Genomic DNA, 24644 nt, shown 5'->3' with positions numbered 1-24644 from the left:
TGTCTGTCTTGTATGTCAGTAGAGAATAGAATAGGCACAGTGAGATACTGCCTGAGATCAGTTCAACAATGTAAGTGATTAGGTGTTTCTTGGGGGTGGGATGGGAGCATATCGTGCGCTCCTCCGTCGTATCCATGTGATTACCTTTTCTCTTCGTCTGTCATTTCACTCATCCTATTTAAAAGCTATCTGATTTATGTATTTTAAAATTTTATTCATTGATATGCTCACTTGGCATATGGTGCCTTTCAGTAATTTCAGATTTAGATAATGAGAGGGAGAGAGTGTGTGTGTGTATTTATATGTGTGTGTGTGTGTGTGTGTGTGTGAGAGAGAGAGAGAGAGAGAGAGAGAGAGAGAGAGAGAGAGAGAGAGAGAATGAATGCAGTTGAGATTCATGGAACTTCTATATAAAATTTCTCACATATTTTATAAGTATATGCACACATGTGTGTGTGTATGTATGTATGTATATTCATATGCCTACACAAATGTACATATATATTTATTTATATATATGTACATTTCCTTCCTTTTTCCTAGTATGAACTAGACTCAGGGTCCCTTCTGAGTCCCTGGTAATCACTGCAATGAGAAAGAAGCTTAGTAAGCCCAGATAATAGTGACAGATACAAGAGGTTCTTGACATATTAGTGATATGGTTAACAGGGATATAAACGGTCCCAAGTTGACTAGTGTGGACTTACATGCAACAGCTAGGAGATCAGGTAGGTGTGTGTGTGTGTGTGTGTGTGTGAGAGAGAGAGAGACAGTCTGTGTATGTGTGTGTGAGACAGTGTGTGTGTGCGTGTGTGTGTGAGAGACACACAGTCTGCCTATATGTGTGTGTGAGACAGTGTGTGTGTGCGTGTGTGTGTGTGTGTGTGTGTGTGTGAGAGAGAGAGAGAGAGAGAGAGAGAGAGAGAGAGACAGAGAGAGAGAGACAGAGAGACAGAGAGAGAGACAGAGAGACAGAGAGACAGAGAGAGGGAGAGTTCCCAAACACTATTGATTGTTTGATATTGATTGTGTAGGCTGAGCCTGCTGAAAGAAAAAGCCCGAGATGTTTACTGGGGGGAACCAAGAGGAGCGTGTGGCCAGGCTCTTTCTCCCCAGTGTCTGTATGAGGTGGGGAGATTTTCAGGAGGGAGGAGGGGACAGAGAGTAGGTGGAGTGATGCACTGAACTTATTAGCTTTGACATCATTGTCTTTAAATGAAACAAACAAGAAGATAATTACAGGCAGAAAGAAAGGAAGAGGAAAAGAGAGACTGGGACAGAGCAGGTTCCCTGAAATGCATCCTTCTCTTCCTTTTCTGTCCTTTCCCCCCATCTTCCCAGGAGCCCATAAGAAGATGAAGTGAATCACAGAGCTTTTAGACCAATAAGGTGATTCCTAACATCAGACTGGCACCTGAAAGGAGAACTTTCACCAAGCTTTCAACAGACCAACAAGTTGGAAGGGACAAAAAAATAACATCCAACACCCCCAAGCATCAAACAGAGGGGAAAAGGCAGCCTGGGAGCTGATTGGAGATCTGACTGAGAAAGGACAAGCTGGCATAGTGAAAGTTAAGTACTAGTGTGAATTTTGTGTTTCTAGATTCTTTGTGTATGTTTAGAGCGCAAGCATTGTAGCACTGTGTGTGTGTGTGTGTGTGTGTGTGTGCGTGCACGTGTGTGTGTGCGTGTCTAAGGAAAAGAGGAGAGAGATGAGTTGAAGGGACAAAAGTTAGTCAAAGGAGCCCAGGTAGGGGGTGATACGTTTGTCTGTGTATCTGTGAATGTGTGTCTGAGACAATTTGGCTCCGAAGAAAATGCCCATGCTTCCCTCATCTAGTAGCATTGAGAGGAGGTGCGGTCGAAAGAAAGAAACCTGAGCTTTTTTCCCTGGGCAAGAAATTCAAAGGCACCAGAGAGAAATTAGCTTCATTCTGTAAGGACCAGAGGAGGGACAGAGGAGGAAGATTAAGGAGGAAGAGTGTGGAAGATCTCACACACACAGTGGGTGGGGGGGTGGGGGTGGGGGGGACAGAAAACCAAATTGGAAGGTGAAGGAAACATCACGCTGCAGGTTAGGATGAAGAAGAGACTTAGTGGAAGTTTAATGTCCTAAAAGAGCTGCTGTCCCAATCCAAGTGACTCTAGTACTTTCATTCGCTGTCTCTTCTCCTTGCCTCACTCCCCATCCCTGTTCTGGTGTGTCACCTCCTCCCCCTATATTAGCTTGCAATTCTGTGGATGAGCCAGGGGAGGTATGCTGGGCTTAACGGTCCTGGGGATGACAGTTGTGGTTCTGACTGGTGGGGTGTTCAGCGTGGCAGACTCGGACCTGGGCTGGGAACATAAGCAGTCCTTGGTCCTCAGGGGGCAGCTGAACCAGGTGTCAGCAGAAGGAGAACCTTGTTGGCTGGGGACTAGGGTCCGAAGACCCCGAGCTGCTCCCCTGCATCATCTCTTTGGGGTTTACCCTAGCAGAAGAGTGGACTACTTTCATCCCTACCCCATCAGGGAACAGAAAAGACAAGCAAGGAGTATATCCACACTACTGAGTGGGAGTCGAGGCTGGGGGATTCCTGTCCTGCAGATAGGGGACAATCCTAGCAAGCAGTCTGATGACATTCACTTTGGGAATCAAGGATACTTGGAGTCTCTGAGTGAATCTGGGACCAAAGAAAGAGCTGCTGTCGGCACTGAAGCCCCCTCACTCCCACAAAGACCAGAACCAGAATCCCAAAGAAAGGGTGAAGTGAGGGTCAGGCATCGGAGACAGGCACAGGAGAAGAATGCAGAGAACTTGGGGGAAAACCCCAGCTGGGGAGGAGCAACCTTTAACTCCCAAGAAGGGATGCCTATCCTGTACTTCTCTGGGAGGCGGGAACAGCTGTTGGTTCGCCCAGAGGTGATGGTTGAGATTCCCCGGGAAGCATTCACGGTTGAAGCCTGGGTAAGACCAGAGGGAGGGCAGAACAACCCAGCCATTATAGCAGGTAAGAGACCCTCTGCTTTTCCATGGTTCTAAGACCTTGGCTAACTGGGTACTTTTCCTGCTCAGGTGCTGACTGAGTTGGGTACAAGAAAGCTGGTTTTGGAGTCAGGGGACTTGGATGCAAATCCTGGCTTAATAGCTATATGATCCTGAGAAAGTCACCTAGCCATCTCTGGGCCTCAATTTCCTAAAATGTAAAATGAGGGAAATGAATTAGATTTCTAAGGTTGATCCCAACTCTAAATCCTATGTAGCTGGACGAATGGTCAGGGGTAAGGAGAGGAGAGGGAGATAAAATATAACAAAAGCTAAGAAAGGAGAAGGTTGGAGGTAGGCAGGGAAGGTTTTTATTTTTTCTACACTAGATGAGCCACATATCTAATGATCTCTATGACAGCACAGAGATCTTGCTTTAATCCACTGGGTTTCCTCAACTCTTTTCTAAAAGTTCTTTTTCCATGCCAGACTTTTCACTGAATTCTCTTCTCTTTTTCTAGAGGGAGAGGACATTTTTTGGCTCTTGGTGGCAAGGTTGATGAGGGACAGGATGGGGAGGTGGCAGTCTTCAGGCTCCAGGCAGCCTTCAAAGACAGAAGGACTGTAGGAACTTCTCTGGAGAACTGCACCCAGGGCATAGCAGGGATACAATGGACCTTGGCAGAAGAGGTATCTGTCCTCTGATTCAGGGAAACCTTCTTCAGTTCTCAGGCACACAGTGTGACTAGTATAGAATCAGTAGACCCTAGTGGGAAGAGCACACACCTGGAATTAGTTAACTGGGTCTCTGCCACTAACTGTGATTTTAAGCGAACTTGTCTGAATCTCAGTTTCTTCTGTCAAGTGGGATCCTATCCTCCTATTCCTCACAATAGTAAAGTGAGGTTCTGGGTAAAGTGGGGTATGGGAAATATATGCATAGTTCCACATTTTACAAATCCTACATGCTATAAGTAGGTGAGTGGGTGGAAGGGCAGCTAGAGTACTGTGAATGAAAAATTGGCTTGACACCTTACTTTCTATTTTATGACAAAAATAAAAATAGGACCATAATCCTCAGAATGATGTTGGCCCCATGGTAGACAATAAATACTTGATGATCTGAACTAGTGACTCTTTGAGACAGGAAGTTATCTGAACCAAGAAGGAAGGACAAATGGTAATATTGAGACAATAAAATGGATTAGCTGTGTGATCTCAGTCTTGGTGTCAGTTTCCCTCAGTGTAAGATGACAGAGTTGGACTAGATAATCAATTCACAAAATTCAGAGCTGGAAAGGATCTCATAAATGCAGACTCATTTTAGAGATGAGGAAACTGAGGTCCAGAGAGGTTAAGTAAGTTGCCCAGTGTCACCCAGCTAGTGAGTAGTATAGCTAGGATTTGAACTCAGATACCCTGACCCCAAATCCCACTAGCATCCCTTCCCCTATACCACTCAGTCCTATAACATTCAATATTTCTCTAGTTCTAAGTAGCGTGAATGCTTGCCCAAGCTCACCGAGTGAGTCAGAAGACAGATTGAGAATAAAACCCTAAACCAATGAATTTGTTTGGACAGGAACCTGCTTAAAGGACCCTAGCTTCTTCCATAGTTGGGGGGTGGGGGGAGACCTGTAAAGTAGAGGATAAGTTTATAATCTGCAGGAAAGGGGAGATGAGCAAGACTCTCAATCATCTAGGTAATGCTAGGACCCTCATTCCTGATTCTAGCCCTTTTCTCCTTCTCCTCCTACTTTGATTGTAATGGTAGCTTTGGGTGCTGGGATTTTCAGAAGATGATCAGTATAATTTTTAGCCTTCTCTCCTTGCTCCCTTCCTTTTTGGATGTTGGGGAGGGGAGGTAGGATGGGCTGGAGGCTGGAGAAAGTGGGGGGGAAGGGGAAATCCTTCTTCTGGTGCCAAGATGATGAAATAATACAATAAGATGATTCTCTGATCAGGGCTGGCTGCGCTACAGAGTTTCCCTTCTCACTGCTTCCTCTTCTGCCAGGGAGACTGCTCTCTTGCAATTCGGCCCAAGAACAGTAACTTTGCTCTTGCAGTAGCAGGAAAAGGGGACCTGGGACCAGTTCCCTGGCTGGGTAAAAGCAGAGTGGAATCCAAAAAAATTACAAAGAGGAAACTCTCAGAGCCCACCACACTTAGAAAGTGTTCTGTGAACCTTAGAGCACTACAGAAATGTAAGCCGCTCTGCATTTTTAATTTCTTGCCCTGGAGAAAGGCAATGCTTGCTACCTGCTACCAGCCCTGAGGTGTCCTCTCTGATTCTCTTTGAGGAGTGACAGCTGAGGTTTTGGTCCTCCAACTTTTTCTGTTTGGGTGTATGTAGGCTTGGGCACCAATGAATTTTCTTATGACTCCAGATCCTTCTTGAAAGTATTTATCTGAAGTCTCTAAATCCACTGTTTGTCCAAAATTGGCCATAAATTCCCTTCTCCCCTTTTTATTATTAGGCAGGCTACCCTGTGAGGTTTCTTGTCTCAACTGAGCCACCTGGAAAAGCCCTGCTGACTGTGATAAATTGACTTTCCATTTTAGGTCTCTCTTCTTCCCTCATCCTCTTCCTAGAAGGATGAAAGGAGAGAGACCCGCATCAACAGGAAACACCTTCATCCTCATCTTTTCCCACCTTCCATCCAATTCCATTTAATGGGCTTACTCATTAAACATTAAAAAAAAAAAAGTTGTTGTGTTGAACAATGGTATGGATCCCTTTGGCCAGGTGGGGGCTGATGCTGGATACTTATCCTTGGGCATTTCCAAACAGGCTCCCAAGAGGGCTAAAAACAATGTGACCTAAACGAAGTCTGGAGCTAGATGTCACTCCTAGATGCATCTAGATGACAAGCTTGAACTAGTCAGTCAATGGGGTCCTTTCCCACTCTTCTCTTCCTTTCTACTCCAGCATTCTCTGCTCTGAAGAGTCTCATTTAGTTGTGGCCCTTGTGGTGGACAACCATGAAAGCTATTAGCCTCCTCCATGGCGAATATAGGCTTATACTTGACTCCTTTACTGTCTTTCCACAAAACCCGCCATACACTTCTCACCCTACCCTGTCCATAGTCCTACTAGAGAAATACCATCTAGCCAGCCTTAGAGAAGAGTAGTGGTGAGCAGACAATATTACTCCAAATGCTTTATCCCACTTCAGCCCCGAAGTCCCCTCACTACAACCTCTATTCCCAGGAATACATGGTATATTTTGCTTGGCCACTGGGTCTCATTAGCCCCTGAAGAAGGGAAGCCCAGGAGAGGTTGGGCCTTTGGGAATACTTCCTGTGTGTGACGCTAGGTGGCAGTGTTGCTTCATGCACAGGGTGGCTGGCAACAATCCACAAATCCTGTCCCGGGAAATGTCAGTTTGGATCTGCACCTGGTTTGGACTGCTGCCTTTGAATGCTCTGTCCTCCCTACTTGGGGAGGTGGGGATGGGAAACTCCAGGAAGTTCACATCACAGTCCCATGGTGACTGGTGAAGGTGACTGACATCCTTGGTTGTGACTGGGTGGGATGCTGCACATTTAGCTACTTGAGAGAAAAAAAAAGTATACGTGCACATATATTACACTAATTCCACTGCTAGCACGGTACTTTTAACTCCAGTGTCTCTTACAGTGTTGTTTTATTTAGGGATGAGGACTTTTGATTCATACATCTCAGGCCCTGAGAGTTTCTGAAGTTCTATGGGAGAGAACTAGAACCTGGTTTAGCTTCCTTTCAAACCAGAATCCAAGTCCTAGAATCTCAGCACTGGATGGCATCTTCGAGGACTCACGAGTAGGAATCTCCTCTACAATTCCCTGACAAATAGCCCCATAGTCTCCATTTCAAGACCTTCCATCATGTCAGTCCATTCCACCTTGGAACAGAATAGTTAGGAATTTTTTCACTATATATCAAACCAACAAGTCTTGACTTGTTCCTCTGTAACTTCCACTCATTATTCCTAGTATTGTCTGCAGGGATAAGCAGAACAAACCTCTTTTTTTAAATAGTATTTTTTCCCCCAATTATATGTAAAGATAGTTTTCAAACTTCTTTTTTTATGAGTTTCACATTTTTTCTCTCTCCCCTCCCCTTGACAGTAAGCAATCTGATATAGATTATCCATGTGCAATCATGTAAACATATTTCCACATTAGTCATATTGTGAAAGAAGAAACAGAACAAAAGGGGAAAGCCACTAAAAACAAAAAAACAAACAAAAAAAAAGTGAAAGCAGTATTCTTCCATCTGCATCCAGACTCCATAGTTCTTTCTTTGGATGTGGATGGCATTTCCCAACATGAGTCTTTTGGAATTGTCTTAGATCCTTGTATTGATGAGAAGAGCTAAGTCAATCATAGTTGATCACTGCACAGTGTTGCTGTTACTGTGTACAACGTGTTCCTGGTTCTGCTCACTTCACTCAGCATCAGTTCAAGTAAGTCTTTCAACGTTTTTCCAAAATCCAGTTATCATTTCTTATAGCACAATAGTATTTTCATTACATTCATATACCACAACCTGTTCAGCTATTCCTGAATTGATGGGCATCCCCTCAACTTCCAACTTTTCATCACCACAAAAAGAGCTGCTATAAATATTTTTGTACATGTAGGTTCTTATCCCCTCATAAAAAATAATCTCTTTGGAATACAAACCTAGAGAGTACGTACAGTCTGACTGCCCTTTGGGTATAGTTCAAAATTGCTCTCCAGAATGGTTGGATCAGTTCACAACTCCACCAACAATGCATTAGTATTCCAATTTTTGCACATTTTCTCCAACATTTATCATTTTCCTTTTCCATCATATTAGCCAATCTGATAGGTATGATGTGGTACCTCTGAGTTACTTTGATTTGCATTTCTCTAATCAATAGTCATTTAGAACATTTTTTCATATGACTACAGATAGCTTTAATTTCTTTATGTGAAAACTGCCTGTTCACATCCTTTGACCATTTATCATCTGGGTAATGACTTGTCTTCTTAAAAATGTGAAGAGTGCCAATCTTTAAAGGAATAAAAGAAAACAGATTTGGAAAAGAGGAACCAGGCTCAGTGGCCTCCTCACAATTCACTGTGCTCTTCATTGAAAGCCCTACTGAGTAGGCTGGTCACTTAGGAGACACCTGCTCACTAACAGCTAGCCTGAGATCAGGATACCATTTTAGGTGGGCCACTGAGGAGAATTCACTTCAGAAAGTCCTGGTCTTGAACTAAACTTAGACCGATTCTCTGAAGATTTCTTTCCAAAGTTTGGATTTCTTGAATGACTTCCTTGATCCTTGAATGACTCTATTTTCCTTCCATCACTTTAATTCTCCCATACTTTCCTCCCCTTCTTATCACTTACACATCCACAATTCCCTATCTGTCCCTCAGATTTCAGATGTTGACTGAAGTTACATGGACTTCCCAAGTTCCAAACACGTTCATGGCAAAACTAAGATATTAATCTAGATTTCTTTCATCATGGCATGGTTGGAAGAGACCCTACAGATCACCTTGTCAAAAGCTTTTGTTTTATTGATCAGGAAGATGAGGCCTAGACAAGGTAGTGGCAAACCTTGGTCAATAATTCAAATCTCTTCACTCCCAGTCTAATGTTCTTTCTACTCCACCATATTTTACTCACTACTTCTCAATCAGTGAGCATTTATTAAGAGCCTACTGTGTTGTTGTTGCTGCTGCTAAGTCATGTCCAAATCTTCATGACCCTGGGGACCACGGACTTTTCTTGGCAAAGATACTGGAGTGGTTTGCCATTCCCTTCCCTAATGGATTAAGACAAACAGAGGTTAAGTGACTTACCTAGCCAAATTTGAACTCAGGTCTTCCTAACTCCAGGCCCTATACTCTGTCCACTGAGCCATCTAATGTTTCTTCTACTGGTTTACCTATGGATACCTTGTTACAACTTTTACTTCCTCTAGGTAGTTAAGTTGTACCACTTTCTCAGTACTCTGCCAGGGCCATGTGCTCACCCTGGCAGACTGACTAGGACTTCACTAAACTATCCAACTGGATGGCCTATGGTGTGCCATACAATAAATATTTATTAAAAACAACCGTTATGAGTATTGTGTAATGCAAGAAACATGGATGCATTAGATCGCAGTTATTGCTGTCAAGCATCCATGTTATAGGACTTTAAAGGAAAGCCTCAAATAGTCCAGACCACAGACTTCAAACACATGGCTTGTAGGCCACATGGATCACAATGCCAGTGCAGCCCAAATCAGATTAAAATATAATTAGGAAATATTAAATAAAAATGAAATAATACATAATGTTAATATATGGTATTCCAAGTCAATTTGATCCTTGAGAGATTTTCATGGCCCCTATTTTTATTTGAGTTTGATACCACTGGTTTAGACATCTCAGCAGTTACAGGTAGTTTATGAAAATAGATGAAGTGTTGACCTGGAAGTCCTTTTTTAGGCCATGCTTTGACACTGGTCTGTATGTTTGCATTAGACAGATTAAGTCACTAACCTAGTGTATGCTTGTTTGTATGGTTGTATATTTGTGTGGAGAGGGGTGGAGGGAGGAAGGTCTTTCATTTCCAAATCTGTGAAGTGGAAGTCATTTGGCTTGCTGTTAGCGTTCTTCCACAGGATATCACAAAGGCAGCATAGTATAGTAGATAGAGAGCCATCCTTAAATCCAGAAAGGACTGGGATCAAAATCTGCATCAGTCACATACTGGCTGTTTGACCTTGAGCAAATCAATTAACCTCTCTGTGTCCAGGCAGCTTTAAAACAAAACTGGAGAGCTGTTACTTATCTGCATTAATAGTTTCCTCACCAAGAATTTCCCTAAGTGGATAAAAATTGCAAGTTTAGGGGGAAATTACAGGTATAAATGAGGAAAAAAGGAATTGTTAATAAAAATAAATGACTGAAGGGACCCTGCAAATTGATATGGTCTATTCCTTTAGGTAGAAATACCTGTAAAAATTTAATGCATATCAACAGTTTTGTTCAAGCCTTTGTTAAATACTTAATATGTCCCAGGCACTAAGCAAAGTGGCTGGATACAAAGGAAGGCAAAAACAACAAAAACACATTTCTGCTCTCATAATCTAAAGGGAGGGGCAACATGCAAACTGCTATGTCCAAATAAGATATGTACAGGTCAAATTGGAAATGACCAGAAGAAGGACGTACATTAAGGAAATGCCACAGGATAGTAATAACTGGCACTTACATAAAACCCTTTGTGAATATCTCATTTGATTCTCACAACAGCTCTTCAAGGGCTGCTCTATTATTATGCCCATTTTATAGAAGAAGAAAAATGAGACAGACAAGGATAAGTGACTTGTCCAGGATCACTATAACCCTTAGAAGTTAAATGAGTTGTCAATGTCACTCAGGTAGTCAGTGACAGAGCTGGGATTTAAACCTGGGTTCTAGTTATCCTCCAAATCCAGCATGTCTTGTATTAGTTTCCACAAGCTATTATGATTATTCATTCTACTGTCTTAATAACTTCTGTTCCAGTATCTCAAGGTTTAGGATCTTAGTATCACTCATTAAAAATACAGAGTATCACAGAAGAAATGTTTTAAGTCATTAGGTGGTCTTATTATGGAATCATAGACTAGAGAACACTTTGAGTGGAGAGTCATCAGTTCTGACCTCCCTTTATATTTAAGTCTGCCAGGATAGATGGAGGAAGGATCTGGTTCTATGCTGTTCTTAAAGCTCTTTAGAAAAGGAGATTTCTATCCTCTGTCACCTTTCCCATTTATCTGTTCTACAGTTTTAACCATTTGAAGTAAAAGTTCTCATAACTAGTTTAAATGCAACATGTCTCAAAAACCCCAAATCTCTGCAGACAGAGAGCCCTTAATAATTCTGAGACAAGGAGTGGCACATCCCACACTGACCCTTAGCTCAAAGATAAGAGTGAGCAAAGGAATCTTAAAAATGAAAGACGTTTCACGTAATGAGCAAGTGACCAGACCATGTGATGAACTTCAGTTAGTTTGCCAATGGCTGACAGGTGGAACATACAAGTTGCTAAGGTGGGACAATGAGATTTGCTCTGGATTTGGTATGTTCACATCTATAGCATGAGCAGTGGTCACTTTAACAGCTCAGATTTCTACAGTGATTTCCTCACAACAACCCTGTGATATAGACTGTGCAAGTTTCCTTATCTTCATTTGACAGGTAAGGAAACTGAGACCCAGGATTGATTTGATTGATGTCTCTCAGATTGCATCAGAGCTATGATTCAGAGGTCTCTGAACTCCCAGTTTGGTGCCATCTCCACTCATCCAAGTCAAATCTCTGAATAACAGATGGTATTTATATATTATGGTGTTTTGCAGTTTATGACTCTTTTCATTCACAAATTCTTAAGTTTTAGCAGGTGAAAAAAACCAACTCCTCTCAGGACCAAGTTAATGAGGAGGGAAAAGAGAAGATGATGACCATCTACAAAAATTTATGCTCAATGCATGTGGGGAAAGGCAAGAAACATCCCCTTCCCACTTTCCAACTTCCTCAGAGTAGTGGAAATAAATTAAAAAAAAAAACCAGGTTCATTCCAGGGTTGGATTACTTGAGGAATTTCATAGGTAAGAGCTTGGGTAAAAGGAGGTTTCTGGAAGCTGGGGCTTCTTCAGCGGGTCAGAGATCTGGGCCAGGAAAAGTTAAGAGAGGCCAGATTACTCCTGCCTACCATATCCTCTTCAGGGTTCTGGGATTTTCGTTTGTTTTCTCTTCAGTCATTGCCAACCAAAAACTGTATTCAGGAGAAAGACTGAGGACAGTTTCTCAAAGGGAGCAGGTAAATTCCACTGCTGAGTGCAGTGATGGCTGTGAGGACAGTCTAGATGATTTACATTTATATTTCTAACACTTGATGTGTTGATCACACAGGTGAAGAGCCTACATTTGCGAAGCTTTATTGGTTGGCATGATTGCTTTTCTCTCCCCTAACTGTGACATCTCTTGTCTCTTTATGTGGCACCCTATGAAGCTCTCTTCTCTTCCCAAATCTCCTCTCCTGTGCACTGCAGAGGGTTTTTAAAAACCTTTCATGTAATATTAAATGCTCCATATTACTTTTCACCTGGATGAGCACCAAGTGACATCTATACTGAAATCACTTAGCTCCTCAGAAGTGGGACAGGGTCAGATTTTAATGTAGCAGCATCTTTGAGAGGAAAAAGAGAAGGGACAAGAGGGGAGGAGGGAAAAATAAAACCAGGATTGTTTCCTTAATTGTGCCATGATCTCTCTCTTCTGGATTCTACCTCTATGCTTGGCCCAAGGAGGATATGTGGTGCCTCCTTGCAGCTGCCTCTGCAAGCTAGTTGTTTAGTATCTGAATGTCTGGCACACAGGGATTAGCTTTGGGATTTGGGGCAAGAAGAGCAGGTGCGGAGAGAGTGTCCAGGAGTTTGGAAGTGAGTTATCCTTGAGAAAAAGTCATGGAGGTGATTCTTTAATCCCAATATCTCTTAGTCTCTCAGTGCCTGTGCCAGTCACATGCTCTTCTTGCATCTTTCTCTTAACCTTCTCACCAACCCACCTCCCTCACTCCTTAGACATTCATATTTGTGTCCAGGTTCGTGTTTTGTTTTGAGACTGGGTCTCTCTGTCTTGGTGAGGAAAAAACTTGAACTCAATCAGAAGGCCACACTTGAGGATCTAGAAGGCCACATGTGCCCTCAAGGCCAAGATTCCCCAGCCCCAGTCTATTACTTTGAGAGAGGAATTTATGGGTTGGATAGACATATGATAAATGTAAGTGGCACCATCAGCTGGAAACTTTTTAAAACCTAATTAGGTCTTCATTGTTCCCCTGTTTAAGGAAGAGGATGGAGCCAAAAAGGACCCTGTAGAGTCCAGTACTCAGGCATGAGTTCTTGGGATGCAGTTGCTCAAAGGTGTCTGAGAGAGCTTTGGAAAGTAAGAATCACCTTTAGTTTCCCAATAAATCTAACTCTGCTGGCTCTTCTCCAGCACTCTCACCTCTGACTTTCTGCTTTCTACACGTCATCTCTTCTCCTTTATACATCTTTACTATTCCTTTGGGGGCAGTTCTGCCTGATTAATTCAGAATGTTTTGCCACACAGTTAGCTTCAGTTCTTTTCTATCCACATGCCTTTGTTGATGAGACCAGAGAAACAGAAGAGGGAAACAATACTTCAGTTTTTATTCAGAATCCGGATTTTTTAAAAATCCTTTGACTTCAAGTCCTGTCATGTTAGTTGGCATAAAGGTTGGTGTCTGTGCTCTGGGGCATTGAAAAAGTTATCCCCAGGGTCATAACGACAACGATGCTAAAGACCACAATAAGAACTGGTTATATAGCATGTTATATAACCCAAATAAGTGGGAAAACACTCTACAAATATTATCTTTTTTTGTCCTTATATCAACCCTGGGAGGTAAGTGCTATTATTATCCTTATTTTACATATGAGGAAACTGAGGCAGACCAAGGACTTGTTCAGGACTATTCAGGAAGTGACTGAGTTAAGTGTCACCAACTTCTTCATTTATAGTAGAATTCACAACTCTAACATCTTCTAAAAAGAAAATGTCTACAACTCTACATTAATTCTGTGATCAGACAACCTGACCACAAAGCCTTTTCTTATCAATGCCCACTATTGGATTAAAAAAAAAAATTCAACTTTTTTTTTATTCAGATAATAAAACTTGTGTGACTCAATTCCATTCCACAGAATTGACAAGGAAATCCATATCAGTTCTTCCCAGTAGGAGTCAGAAGTGGGTGAACAAGGTGGGTGGTTCAGTCTAATAGAATGGTGGTAAATGGAATTTTACATCTCAGAATATTCTGAAGTTGAGGAATAACTCCGGCTACCATTTAGGAGTCCCTAACAAAGTAATTAAAGTACTAATTCAGGTGTACTAGCTGTATGACCTTGGGCAAGTCACTTAACCCTGTTTACTTCAGTTTTCTCATCTGTAAAATGTACTGGAAAAGGAAATGGTGAACCACCCTAGTATCTTTGCTAAGAAAACCCCAAAATAAAGTCACAAAAAATCAGGCATGACAACTGAACAGTAATAGAAATTAGGGTGTATTTGGACTGGACTACTGACTCAAAAAAAAATTGCTTCACCAGGGGAGGAGTTTTAAAAAAAAAGTCATCAGTCAGTCATTGGACTATTACTGTACAAATGCTGGATTGTGAGTTAAAAAGACCTACATTCAGATGCTGCCTTCAACATGAGCTTTGTGGCTGTGGGCAAGTGACTTACCCCCTCTAAGCTTCTGTCTCCTTGACTGTAAAGTAGGAGATAATGATATCCTCATAATTATGGAAATTATGAGTTTGAAATTAGATAATCTATTACAATATTAAATTTCAGTTATTCCTTTATTATTATTTTAAAAATGCTAGTTGTTCACCCTTTGTTTTCAAATAGGATCAATGATATGGAGTTATCAGTTTGTTAAGTTACTGTTAGATCTGGGAAGAACTAATGTTAAGAAGAGAGTGGAAGTCCACTTTCCTACTCTTAAGTAGCTTACAATTTAATGGAGGAGACAAGACAAATTAAGCAATAAATGAAAACAAAAAACATAAAATCATATACCTAATTTCATTCAACAAATATTGTACTAGACCTTGTGCTACCCAAAGAATGAAACTATTCCTATTCTTTAGGAATTTACATTCTAAAGGGAAAATTGTGTTTTGCTGCTTGAAAGCTTGCTGAAGTCCAGAGTTCTGGAAAGTGTAGAGGGACAAGACTCTTTAGTGCCTGGAAAGAAAATTGGTGAAAGAAAAGAAAGGACAACTGTTGTATTCTTGAGAAGGCACAGAGGTCAGAATGTAATGGCTAGAAGGACAAGTTATATGCAATACTGAGGCAACAGGTGGTACAGTGGATAGATAGAGCACTAGATTTGCAACCAGGTTACTAGTTGTGTGATCCTGGCAAATCATTTAACACTGTCTGCCTCAGTTCCTCATCTGTAAAAGAAGCTGGAGAAAGAAATGACAAACTACTCCAGCATCTTTGACAAAAAAACCCTGAAATGTTGGACATGATTGAAACAATTCACCAACAATGTGAAATAGCCATCTTATTTCTTGCCTTTCACCTTGGCTGTGATCTAGGTTCAGATCTAGGACAATGGGAAGTTTGCTCTTAGACCACAATCCCTTTAACCAACCTGAGCCTCGGTTTCCAGAGGGGGCTAAACTTGATGACCTTCCAAATCCCTCTTAGCTCTAAATCTATGATTCTGCAGTAGCCTAATTGCTATGCTGTTACTTACTGGATAGAACAGAAAATCAGATTAGCATTTAACAGTCTCCAAAGCTACTTCCACGCTGTATCTTCAAGGTTATTCCATTCCACTCTCCTTCATGCATCCTATGGTCAGATCTTCTTGGATTTCTTGCCATTCTCCTCTCTTGCCCTGTCCTCTTCCCTCTTCATATCATGAAGGCCATTTCTCATACCTGGAATACACCTTCTGATCATCCTCTATCAAAATACTCTTCTTTCTCAAAAACCAGGTCAGGTGGCACCTCTTCCTTGAAGCCTTTTGTACTCAGTCCCCACTTCCAACTTCAAGTGATTCTGCTTTCCTTTAACTTTACTACAACACTTTAGTTGGATTTTTCCTTTGCCCCATGGTTATAGCTGCACGTGTCCTTTCCAATAGCACAAAAAGTCCTTGAATTGGGGATCTGTGAGCTGCTTTTCATCTCTGTATCTCCAGGCCCAACCACAATGTCTGGAAAGTGGTTAATGCTTAATAAATTGAATCGAATTACCCAGAAATTCTCTGAATTCTATTTTTAGGATAAAAATGCAAATCAAATGCTTTCCAGGGAAGTTACCCTTGATTTCTAGGAAACAGGATTCTAGTCATATGTTGCAGCACAATTACTGTAAAAACAGCACTTAGCCTGTCTTACAAACAACTGGATCTCTTAAATGTTTGTTGAATTAATAGGGACTGGATCTGTAATTTCATTGGTATAGCCAGTCAATAAATATTTAATAAGCTCCTTCTATGTGCTAGGCACTCTTCTTAGTGCTGGGGATCCAAAAACAGACAAAAGACAATCCCTTTCAAGGATGCTCTCAAGGAGCTCACATTCTAATGAGAGAGACAAACATATAAACAACTACTTACAAGTTACAAGTTTTATATAGAGAATAAATTGGAGATAATGAACAGAGGAAAAGTACTAGAAATGATGGGGATCAGGAAGCCCATAAAAAGTGGGAATTGGAAATTTCATATAAGGAACTAAAGTTCTTAGCAAAACGGGTTCATGTCTTGTCTGCAACTTATACTCTGAAAGGGTTGCTTAGTGCATTGGGGACAGCTAGGTGGCACAGTGGCTAAAGTGACTGGATTCAGGAAGAATTATCTTCCTGAGTTCAAGTCTGATCCCATACACTTACTAGCTGTATGACCGTGGGCATCACTTAACTCTGCCTCAGTTCCTCATCTGTCAAATGAGCTGGAGAAGAAAATGGCAAACCATTCCAACATCTCTGCCAAGAAAACCTCACATGGGGTCGAGTCAGATATGACTACATCACAACTGCTACTACACTGAGGGTAAATGACTCATCTGGGGTCACCCATCCAGTACTTGCCAGAGACCAGACTTGAACTCAGGTATTTCTGGCTTTCCAGCCATTGCTTTAACAACTACCTCGATGGATAAAGGGCAAAACCAACTATGAAATCAATGATTTAGTTAAACAAGTAGACCTCCACCCCTACTTCTAGAATATATTCAATCTATAATATAATAATAATAATATAAATCAATCTAGATCTTGTCTTATTCTCAAACGCTTTTATATGCACAACCCTCTATAAATGACAGATAACATTAAGAATGATGACCTGGGAGCATCTGAGTCCTTGAAAGTTCAATTATACCCAGGCTTGGACTAAAACATTTTAGAAAGGCTTTCAACAAGACTCAAAACAAAAAGATTTTGAGCTTAACCAGAATGTTAAATGAATCAAAATGTTTGCTGGATTGAATTGAATCGAAAATTTTCAAGTGCCTGAGCACTCTGGTTAGAATCAAGCTTTCTTTTTGCTCCTTTGTATTTTCTGGTTGCTTGGCATCTCTATGTCTCACCTTTCTGGCAAGGAAGGGAGGATCGAAGGGACTTCCAAGGTCATCTAGTCTAATATACTCACTTTACAGGTGAAAAAACTGAGGTCCAGGGAGGTGGTTCATGGTCAAGCTGGAAGTAAGTTCAAGAGCCAGGGTTTGAACCCTGACCTTAAGGCTTCAAAATCCAACACATTTTCTGCTGCATTCCAAGTACCTTTCTTTTTCATTCTTCTCTGTGCTATTCACACCTGCTTTAGGGTGTCAAAAGCCAGCTTTGTGAATTCCCTCTGAACACTGGAGATTCTCAAAGGATCATAGAATTTTGGATTTGGAAGAGTACTGAGTGACCATACAGTCCAGCCTATGCCTGAAGATTGCCAATGACAGATTGCCAAGGTAGCCCATTTCATTTTTGGATAGTTGGAATTATTTGGAAGTTTTTTCTTTATATCAAACCCAAACTTGCTTATTGGCAATTTTTACCTAGTAATGACCTCTGGAGGCCAGCAGATTAATTCTAATCCTCCTTCTAAACAACAGACCTTCCAATATTTGCCTACAGCTATCACATTTTCTTCCCATCCCCCCCTCCAGTCCAAGCCTTCTCTTCTTTAGGCAAAACATGCCTATGTCCTCTAACTTATCCTCTCTTAGGAGCATGCATTCAAGACCACTCTGCCTTCTGGTTGCTCTCCTCTGCATGTCCTTCCAGAAATCTGGCCCTCCAACCTGTATGTGATATCCAGATGTGTTCTGAGCAGGTCAAGCATTTTGTCCCTCTCTTCTTGCTGGAAGTTAGAAGTCTAAGCACAGTGTAATATTTATTACCATAGTTTTCTTGACCACCACATTATGCCATTGTGTCTAACATTTCTAAAAGAGTAGGGTTAAGAAACTTTATCAAATGCCTTGTTAAAATTTAGGCAGACATTATTTGCAGAATTAGCTGGGCCTATCAGTTTAGTAACATTGTTAAAAAACGGATTAAAATTAGTGGGTTCTTGTATTTGATGAAGCAATGCTGGTTCTTTGGCATCGCCTCTTCTGTTTTATAGACATTCATTAAAAATCCACCATCTCCTTAATGTTCTATTCTAGAACTTTTCCAGCAATAGAAGTCAAACACAGTAGCCTAGAGTATGTGGATGGCATTCTTTGAATACCTTTTGTCCATCATAGGTTGGACACCAGTATACGTTTTTCTGGAATTTCCTCCCAACTGTTCAGATTGGCTCTGAGGTCTCAAATGAGGCAATATGTGTGTTTCATTCATCCATTTGCTCAATGATTCAACAAATGTTTATCACTGAATGCCTGCTATGTCAAGATACTATGTTGTGTGTATGTACGTGTGTGTGTGTGTGTGTGTGTGTGTGTGTGTGTATGTTTGCACAGTGTTACTGTGGTGCTTGGCTAATTAGAAACCACTTACCCAAAAGTAATGGTACCTTTCCTAGAAATCACTTTTAATCACTTTCAGAATGGAAGTTAAAACTAATAGGGTCTCATTATTATTAAATAAGCAAGAAGAATAGAAGCATAATGAATAATATGAATGAGAAATCAGACAATTTAATATTAATATTATGAAATCAAATTCCATATTTGGAAAAAACCACCCTGAAACAAAAACAAAAACACTTTGAATTTATATGGACCAGATAAATTACAAAGTAGGGGTTTTTTTTCACTTTTTAAGAGGATTATTTGCAGTTTACCTTTAAATGACAGACCCCTCTCACAATATAAATAGAATGGGGAAGTTTATTTTTAAAATGTATAATATACACATAGCTTTCCAGGAATGCACCAACTGTGCAATTTGAAATACACCTGTATCTAATTGAAATGCAAAAGCAAAGCTTCTAAGATGCACATTAAAGTCATCTCTATAGTTTAGCCTGTGCCTCTTGGGGGGATGATGATGTATAGAAATAGGCCTTAATGCTGCTGAGAGTCACATGTGAGGGCACTGAAAGGGGACAAACAGATTGAGCTTCCCAAGTAAGTCCCTAGATAGGGAGGGTGTAATTGAGGGGGGAGAAGAGAATTGACATCCTGCTCTGGGCGCCAACATGTCTCACTGTGTCCCAGCATGAGCTGTGCATTAGGATATCGTATTTAAGAGTCCAGGATTGAAAAAAATACTACAGCCTCTGTCTGGGTGGACAGTGAGTGACTTCACATACTGCCTTCTCCCTGCCATCTGCACAGCCTGCCTTTGACTCTGGGAGAGTTGTTGTTCTTTGTGAGGCATTAACAGGATTCTGAGCACCTCATTTTCCTGTTTCTGTTAAAGACAGGAAGGTAAATAAAAAAGGACAAGTTTTCAGGCACCTCTCTACCTCTGCAGGGAGACAGCAGAGCACACAACCACAGCTCCTCAACTCAGATGGTCATTATGTTAATCATAGTGAATGGCCATCGATTGTCTGATTATGAAATTCTAGGTGCAACAATGAGCAATGGACAGTGGGGAAATTTCATCCCACCCATTCTCAATGGGGATTTAAAAAAAAGTGTTTGAAATAATATTCTAAAAGAAAATTCATGACTCAAAAATTACTCAGGAGATTTTTTTTCCATAGAGAAGCACCAGACATAAAGAACATTTCAGCTCTTAATAAACTTCAGCCTCTCTCCATACTTATTGATCTACCCATCCATGTCAGGAGAGGAAAAACAAACAAATGACCACTAAATCTTTAGGTTGCTCCAATGTAGAGATTGAAAGAGGGACAATTTTTGCCTAAAAGGAGTGTTATAGAAAAAGTTGCCAGGAATATGGGGTGATAACAGGATTCTGAATAGAATCTCTTTAATCCTTCATAGGGACAACTACTGATTGACTCAGGATATACCTCTTACCTAATGGGTTGGGTGTATATGGAGTTGAGCCACCATTGGGCAAAGTATCTGAGTAGAAGTTGCAGTGAACAGCCTCCTTTACTACCCAGTGAGAATCAGACCAGGAAAAGGACACATTCTCACAGCTTATAACTAATAGTGGGCCAAAGGAAGGTTACTTTGTCCATATGGAACTGAGTTTTGACAAACTAGCGAAGGAAACAATTTCTTAGAGGTTCCATTTTCCCTGTTGTGAGTGTCACATAAAACAATTTTTTTTTGTTTTCGCATCTCCAGGGTTCAAAGCAAGGGTTGAAACATAGCAAGTACTCAATAAATGCTTCTTGTCTGATGTCTTCCATGACATCTAGACCATGTCACTCAATATTTTCTAGGCCTCAACTCTCTCATTTGTAAAATGATATAGTTAGATTAGATGACATCTAACATTCCTCCTAGCTTTGAATCTTTGATCCTGAGTTTCCTTTAAAAGCCCAACAGGGAGTTAAATTAAAACTGTATTCAAGTGATCTCTCAGAAAATATAGATGGAGGGACAGATGAACTGGATCTTTTGGAAGTAGAACTGACTAAGGTTTTAAACCTGGGATCCTGGAAGATGGTGGTGCCATCAATAGTAACATGGAAGTTAAGAGAAGGGGCAAGTTGGTTTTTAAGGAGGGGGAAGGATATGATGGGATAAATTACCCTTTACTTAAATGTCATACAATGTTACCAGTAGAGTATTTTTTGTTGAAAAGATGGACCTTGACTTTAGGGAGAAACTTGGGGCCATTAAAAGCACTATATGACCTTCAAAAGCCAAAGCCTCAACTCTTCTTCCTATTCAATTCTAGGCCCAGCTCATTGTTTTATGAACAATGTCAAAGATATATGAACTGATGGACAAGCCCTCTATCTATCCAAACATATATCATAGTATGGACAAAAGGTCTTCATTCCCTGGGTATTACCTGTGTGAATACTTAGTGTAATTTCCTTTGAATCTCATTTAGAAAGGTCTGCAACTTTCCAGAATCATCCCAGGGTCATTTGCAAAGAGAAGGTTTCAAGGGCCTTACCATCTATAGAGAATCTCAAAAGCAGGATGAGTTGGCTTGAGAGGTGATGGTTCGCCCTCATTGAAGGTCTTCAAGGAAGGGCTACATGACCACATGACAAGTACAGCTAATTCTCCTGGGGTGTTGTCTTGGTGGCTGCTGAAATCCCATCCAATTCTGAAATGCTGTGATTCTCTGACTCAATTTGGTAATGTTGAGTTTGAGTTGACAGCAGGATATTTAATTAGCTACATCTAGAAGGCAGATGGAAATACAGAACCAGAGCACTGGGGAGTGGTTGTGGGGGGTGGAGATAAGGATTTGGGAGTCATTTGAATCCAATTGATAATTGAAAGCCTGGGAATGGGTGGATGAAAGCACTGAAGGGGAGGGGAGAGAGAGAAGAAGGCCAAGGACAAAGCCTTGGGGGACATCCATGTTGAAGGGGTGGAGGAAAAATGAAGAGCCAGAAAAAGAAGTTTTGATTCCCACAGCATCCTTGGCAGTTGTTTCAGCATGGAAAAAATACTTTCTGCCTTTGCCTAAATATGAAGTGTCCATTAGAAAATCTGTGACTCTAAGTAGGCCTGGATACTTCAGCCCTGCTCTGGTCTGTCTACCTGAAACTGCCCAGAAACAAAAAACAGTATTGGGGGAGTACTGAAAGGACAGATGTACAAGGCTATTCTTAGGAGATATGTGGGTGTGAGGAAAGAGAGGCACAGGCTAGAGGCCCCGGGTAAATCAGAATATTCAGAATTCTTCACCTGCCTAGCACCTTAATAGAAGTGAATTTGTTTCAAACGAATATCATGGGCATCCTTGATCAAGGCAATGAGTGCCTACATATCTGGAGAGAAGAGTGAACGAGCACGTTGCAGAAGAGAGGTATCACAGATGTATAATAAAGGAATAGTAAGAGGAGAAAGGGCTGCATTATGATGCAAGATGCCTTCCTACAGCTGGCCATGTAAGAGATACGGGGAATCTCTGCAGTCTCCACAGACTACTTCAATGTTGGGCTGGGTCCTAGGGACAAGGAGAGAGATAAGAATATCCTGCCCACTCTTGGTCTAGGTAAGACAGTTTTCTGTGTCCTAAGCCTAGTCAAGTCCTTGGCCAAGTGACTCTCTGAACTTCAGTTTCCTTCTCTATAAAATAGAGGTAAATATTCCTGCTCATCTCTCATGGGGTTGTTGTAAGCTTTGAACAAGATAATGGACTATCATTACAGAATCAGAGATATAGTACTAAATGAGAGCTTAAAAGCCATCTAGGTGAGCTCCCTTATTTTATGAGAGGCAGAATTAAAACCCAAGTCCTCTAATTAAGGGGCCATAGCTCTGCCCATGTTTATACAATGCCTCATGTACTTATGTAAACATAAGTAGTTCTTACTCTTTTCACGATGGCTATTAGTATTTGTCAATCTGTTTTCAAGTCCCATCAATTTCACTTTGTAACATCTTTCACGTACCCCCCTTCTTTCCTTTGATTGCCCCGACCGTGGGGCAGGCGGTTGTCACCTCACACCCGGCCTATTGCACTTGTGTTCTGGTGGGTCTGCCTGCCTCAAGCCTTTCCCCGTTCCGGTTCATTCTTACTTTTTTCCTTCTCCCTCCTCATACTCTGTGATCCAGTGACACTGACCTCCCTGCTGTTCCTAGCACTTGTTCACTCTCGACTTCAGGCATTTTCTCTGACTGTCCTCTGTGCCTGAAATGTTCTTTCCCTCCTCATCTCTACCTCCTGACTTCCTTGGCTTCCTTCAACTGGTAAGGTACTGTGTAGACATGTACTGTCTAGGCTGAATAGTCTATCTAACCAATGGGTCCACATATGCTTATCAGTTGTTTAAGACCATACACATATTGAGAACACCACACATGTGTTTATCTTTTTCTGAAAAACTTATAGAACAATAAATAACATACTCAACAGCTCAGTCACAAAATGGAGGCTTAATAAAAAATGAAACTAATTTTGTTAAGTTGGAAAACTTATTCCTACTCTTTTACTAAGGTACTAAAATGTATTCTTATTACACAAGTCTCAGCTAAAATCTCAACTTCTACAAGAAGTCTTTTCTGATTCCCTTTAATTCCAACGCCTTTCCTCTGTTGATTATGTTCTAGTTTTCCCATATACGTCTTGTTTGCATATAGTTGTTTTTATGTTTCTCCCATTAGATTGTGAGCTACGTGAGGGCAGGGATTGTCTTTTGCCTTTCTCTGTATCCCTAGCCCTCAGCCTGGCACATAGTTGGAGTTTAATACATGCTTGTTGATTGACTGAAGTATTAGGGATTTGGAAGTGGGTTTTGATTTAAGAGCTGAAGAATATTAAATGTCACATACAGTTTTACTTTTGGGAGGTTTCTTCAATCAATCAACCAGCCATGTATTAAGCACATTTAACACATGAGACAAACACCAAGTGCAAGATACAAAACTTCCCTAAATCCCCCCCAAACCCAAACCAAACCAAATGCAGTCCTTTCCTTCAAGGAGCTGACATTCTAATGAAAAACAACATGCACACAATAGGCATATACAAGTGGAAGGAGAGGAGTCTTTAGCGGCTCCTCAAAGGAATAAAGAATAGTTGGAATTTATTAGGTGAGGGGACTGCCATGGTTGACATAAACCTCCTGACTGTTGGGGGTGAGGAGAATTAGAAAGGCAAGGATCATGAGAAATCAAAGTTGCTGTCTCCCTATCCCTTTCCACCTTGTCTTTTCCCTTTCATGAGAAGATCGTTATTCCTCTCTAACCGCCCCCCCCCCCCCTTCCCTTTGTTTCTTCGCAGGCTGCGAGCAGGTACACTGCCCTTCCTCTCTGTGGGCTAATGGGAGAGACAGAATCCTTCCATCCTTCCACTCTTCTGCTCTCATCCATGTCCATGATGAATGCATGACTAAAATGAAATATGGAGTCGAATGAGAGCTTGAAAAATCTGTCTGAAAGATGTTAGCCAAACAGTCCCTAGAGGATTCCACTCCCTGCACTCTAATTCTTAAAAGCATTGGCCCACAGATAAAAAGCTTAGCATCAATCCAATCCTGAACAGCCAGAGAATGCTGAAAAACACTTTTGATTTGGCTTTTGAACTTTCTCGCACTCTCCTCTCTGACATACTAGTGCTCTGCCCTCTGATGGACAGAGGCCTTCCAGAGACCAGTTTAGCTTGACCAGATCTTGTTAGTACACACTTGTTTACATGCCTCCCTCATTAGCCTCTGAGCTACTTCAGAACAGGGAATATTTTTTTGTCTTTCTTGTATCTCCTGCACTCAGCATAGTGTCTTAATAAATAATTAGTGTTTAATAATAATAATGATAATAAATGCTTACTGACTGACCTGTGTGGGGTGTTGACGGAGTACTTCTGAAGAAGGTGGGTGCCACACAGGAGAGAAGGCTTAGATGTCACATTCCAAGAATAGTCATGACCTTGCAGCTGTTAGGTGACTCACTGGATGGTCAGGAACACCTTGAGACACTCACTGGCTGTGTGACACTTCAGAGTTACTGATTCTGACGAGACCCAATTCCAGCCTTCCTGGAAGCCAGCAAGACTTCCCAGGAGGCCAGGGCTCCCAGCTGTATTAAACACCTCCCGAATTTCTGAGATCTGGAATCCAAAGGTGGGA

General features: G+C 41.3%; 1 protein-coding gene across 1 annotated transcript in view; it reads left to right on the top strand.

The window, feature by feature from the left end:
• Window positions 1-2045: 2045 nt before the first annotated feature.
• PAPPA2 (pappalysin 2) overlaps window positions 2046-24644 on the top strand; it is a 371731-nt gene continuing 349132 nt past the window's right edge. The window contains exon 1 of the mRNA XM_072648561.1: window positions 2046-2990. Coding sequence (XP_072504662.1) covers window positions 2258-2990 — 733 coding nt within the window. The 5' untranslated portion in view covers window positions 2046-2257. The remainder of the gene's footprint in view (window positions 2991-24644) is intronic.

Source organism: Notamacropus eugenii, chromosome 2 (genome assembly GCF_028372415.1).
Source record: "Notamacropus eugenii isolate mMacEug1 chromosome 2, mMacEug1.pri_v2, whole genome shotgun sequence".
Classification (NCBI taxonomy): Eukaryota; Metazoa; Chordata; class Mammalia; order Diprotodontia; family Macropodidae; genus Notamacropus; species Notamacropus eugenii.
This window is presented reverse-complemented; position numbering and strand designations above follow the sequence as displayed.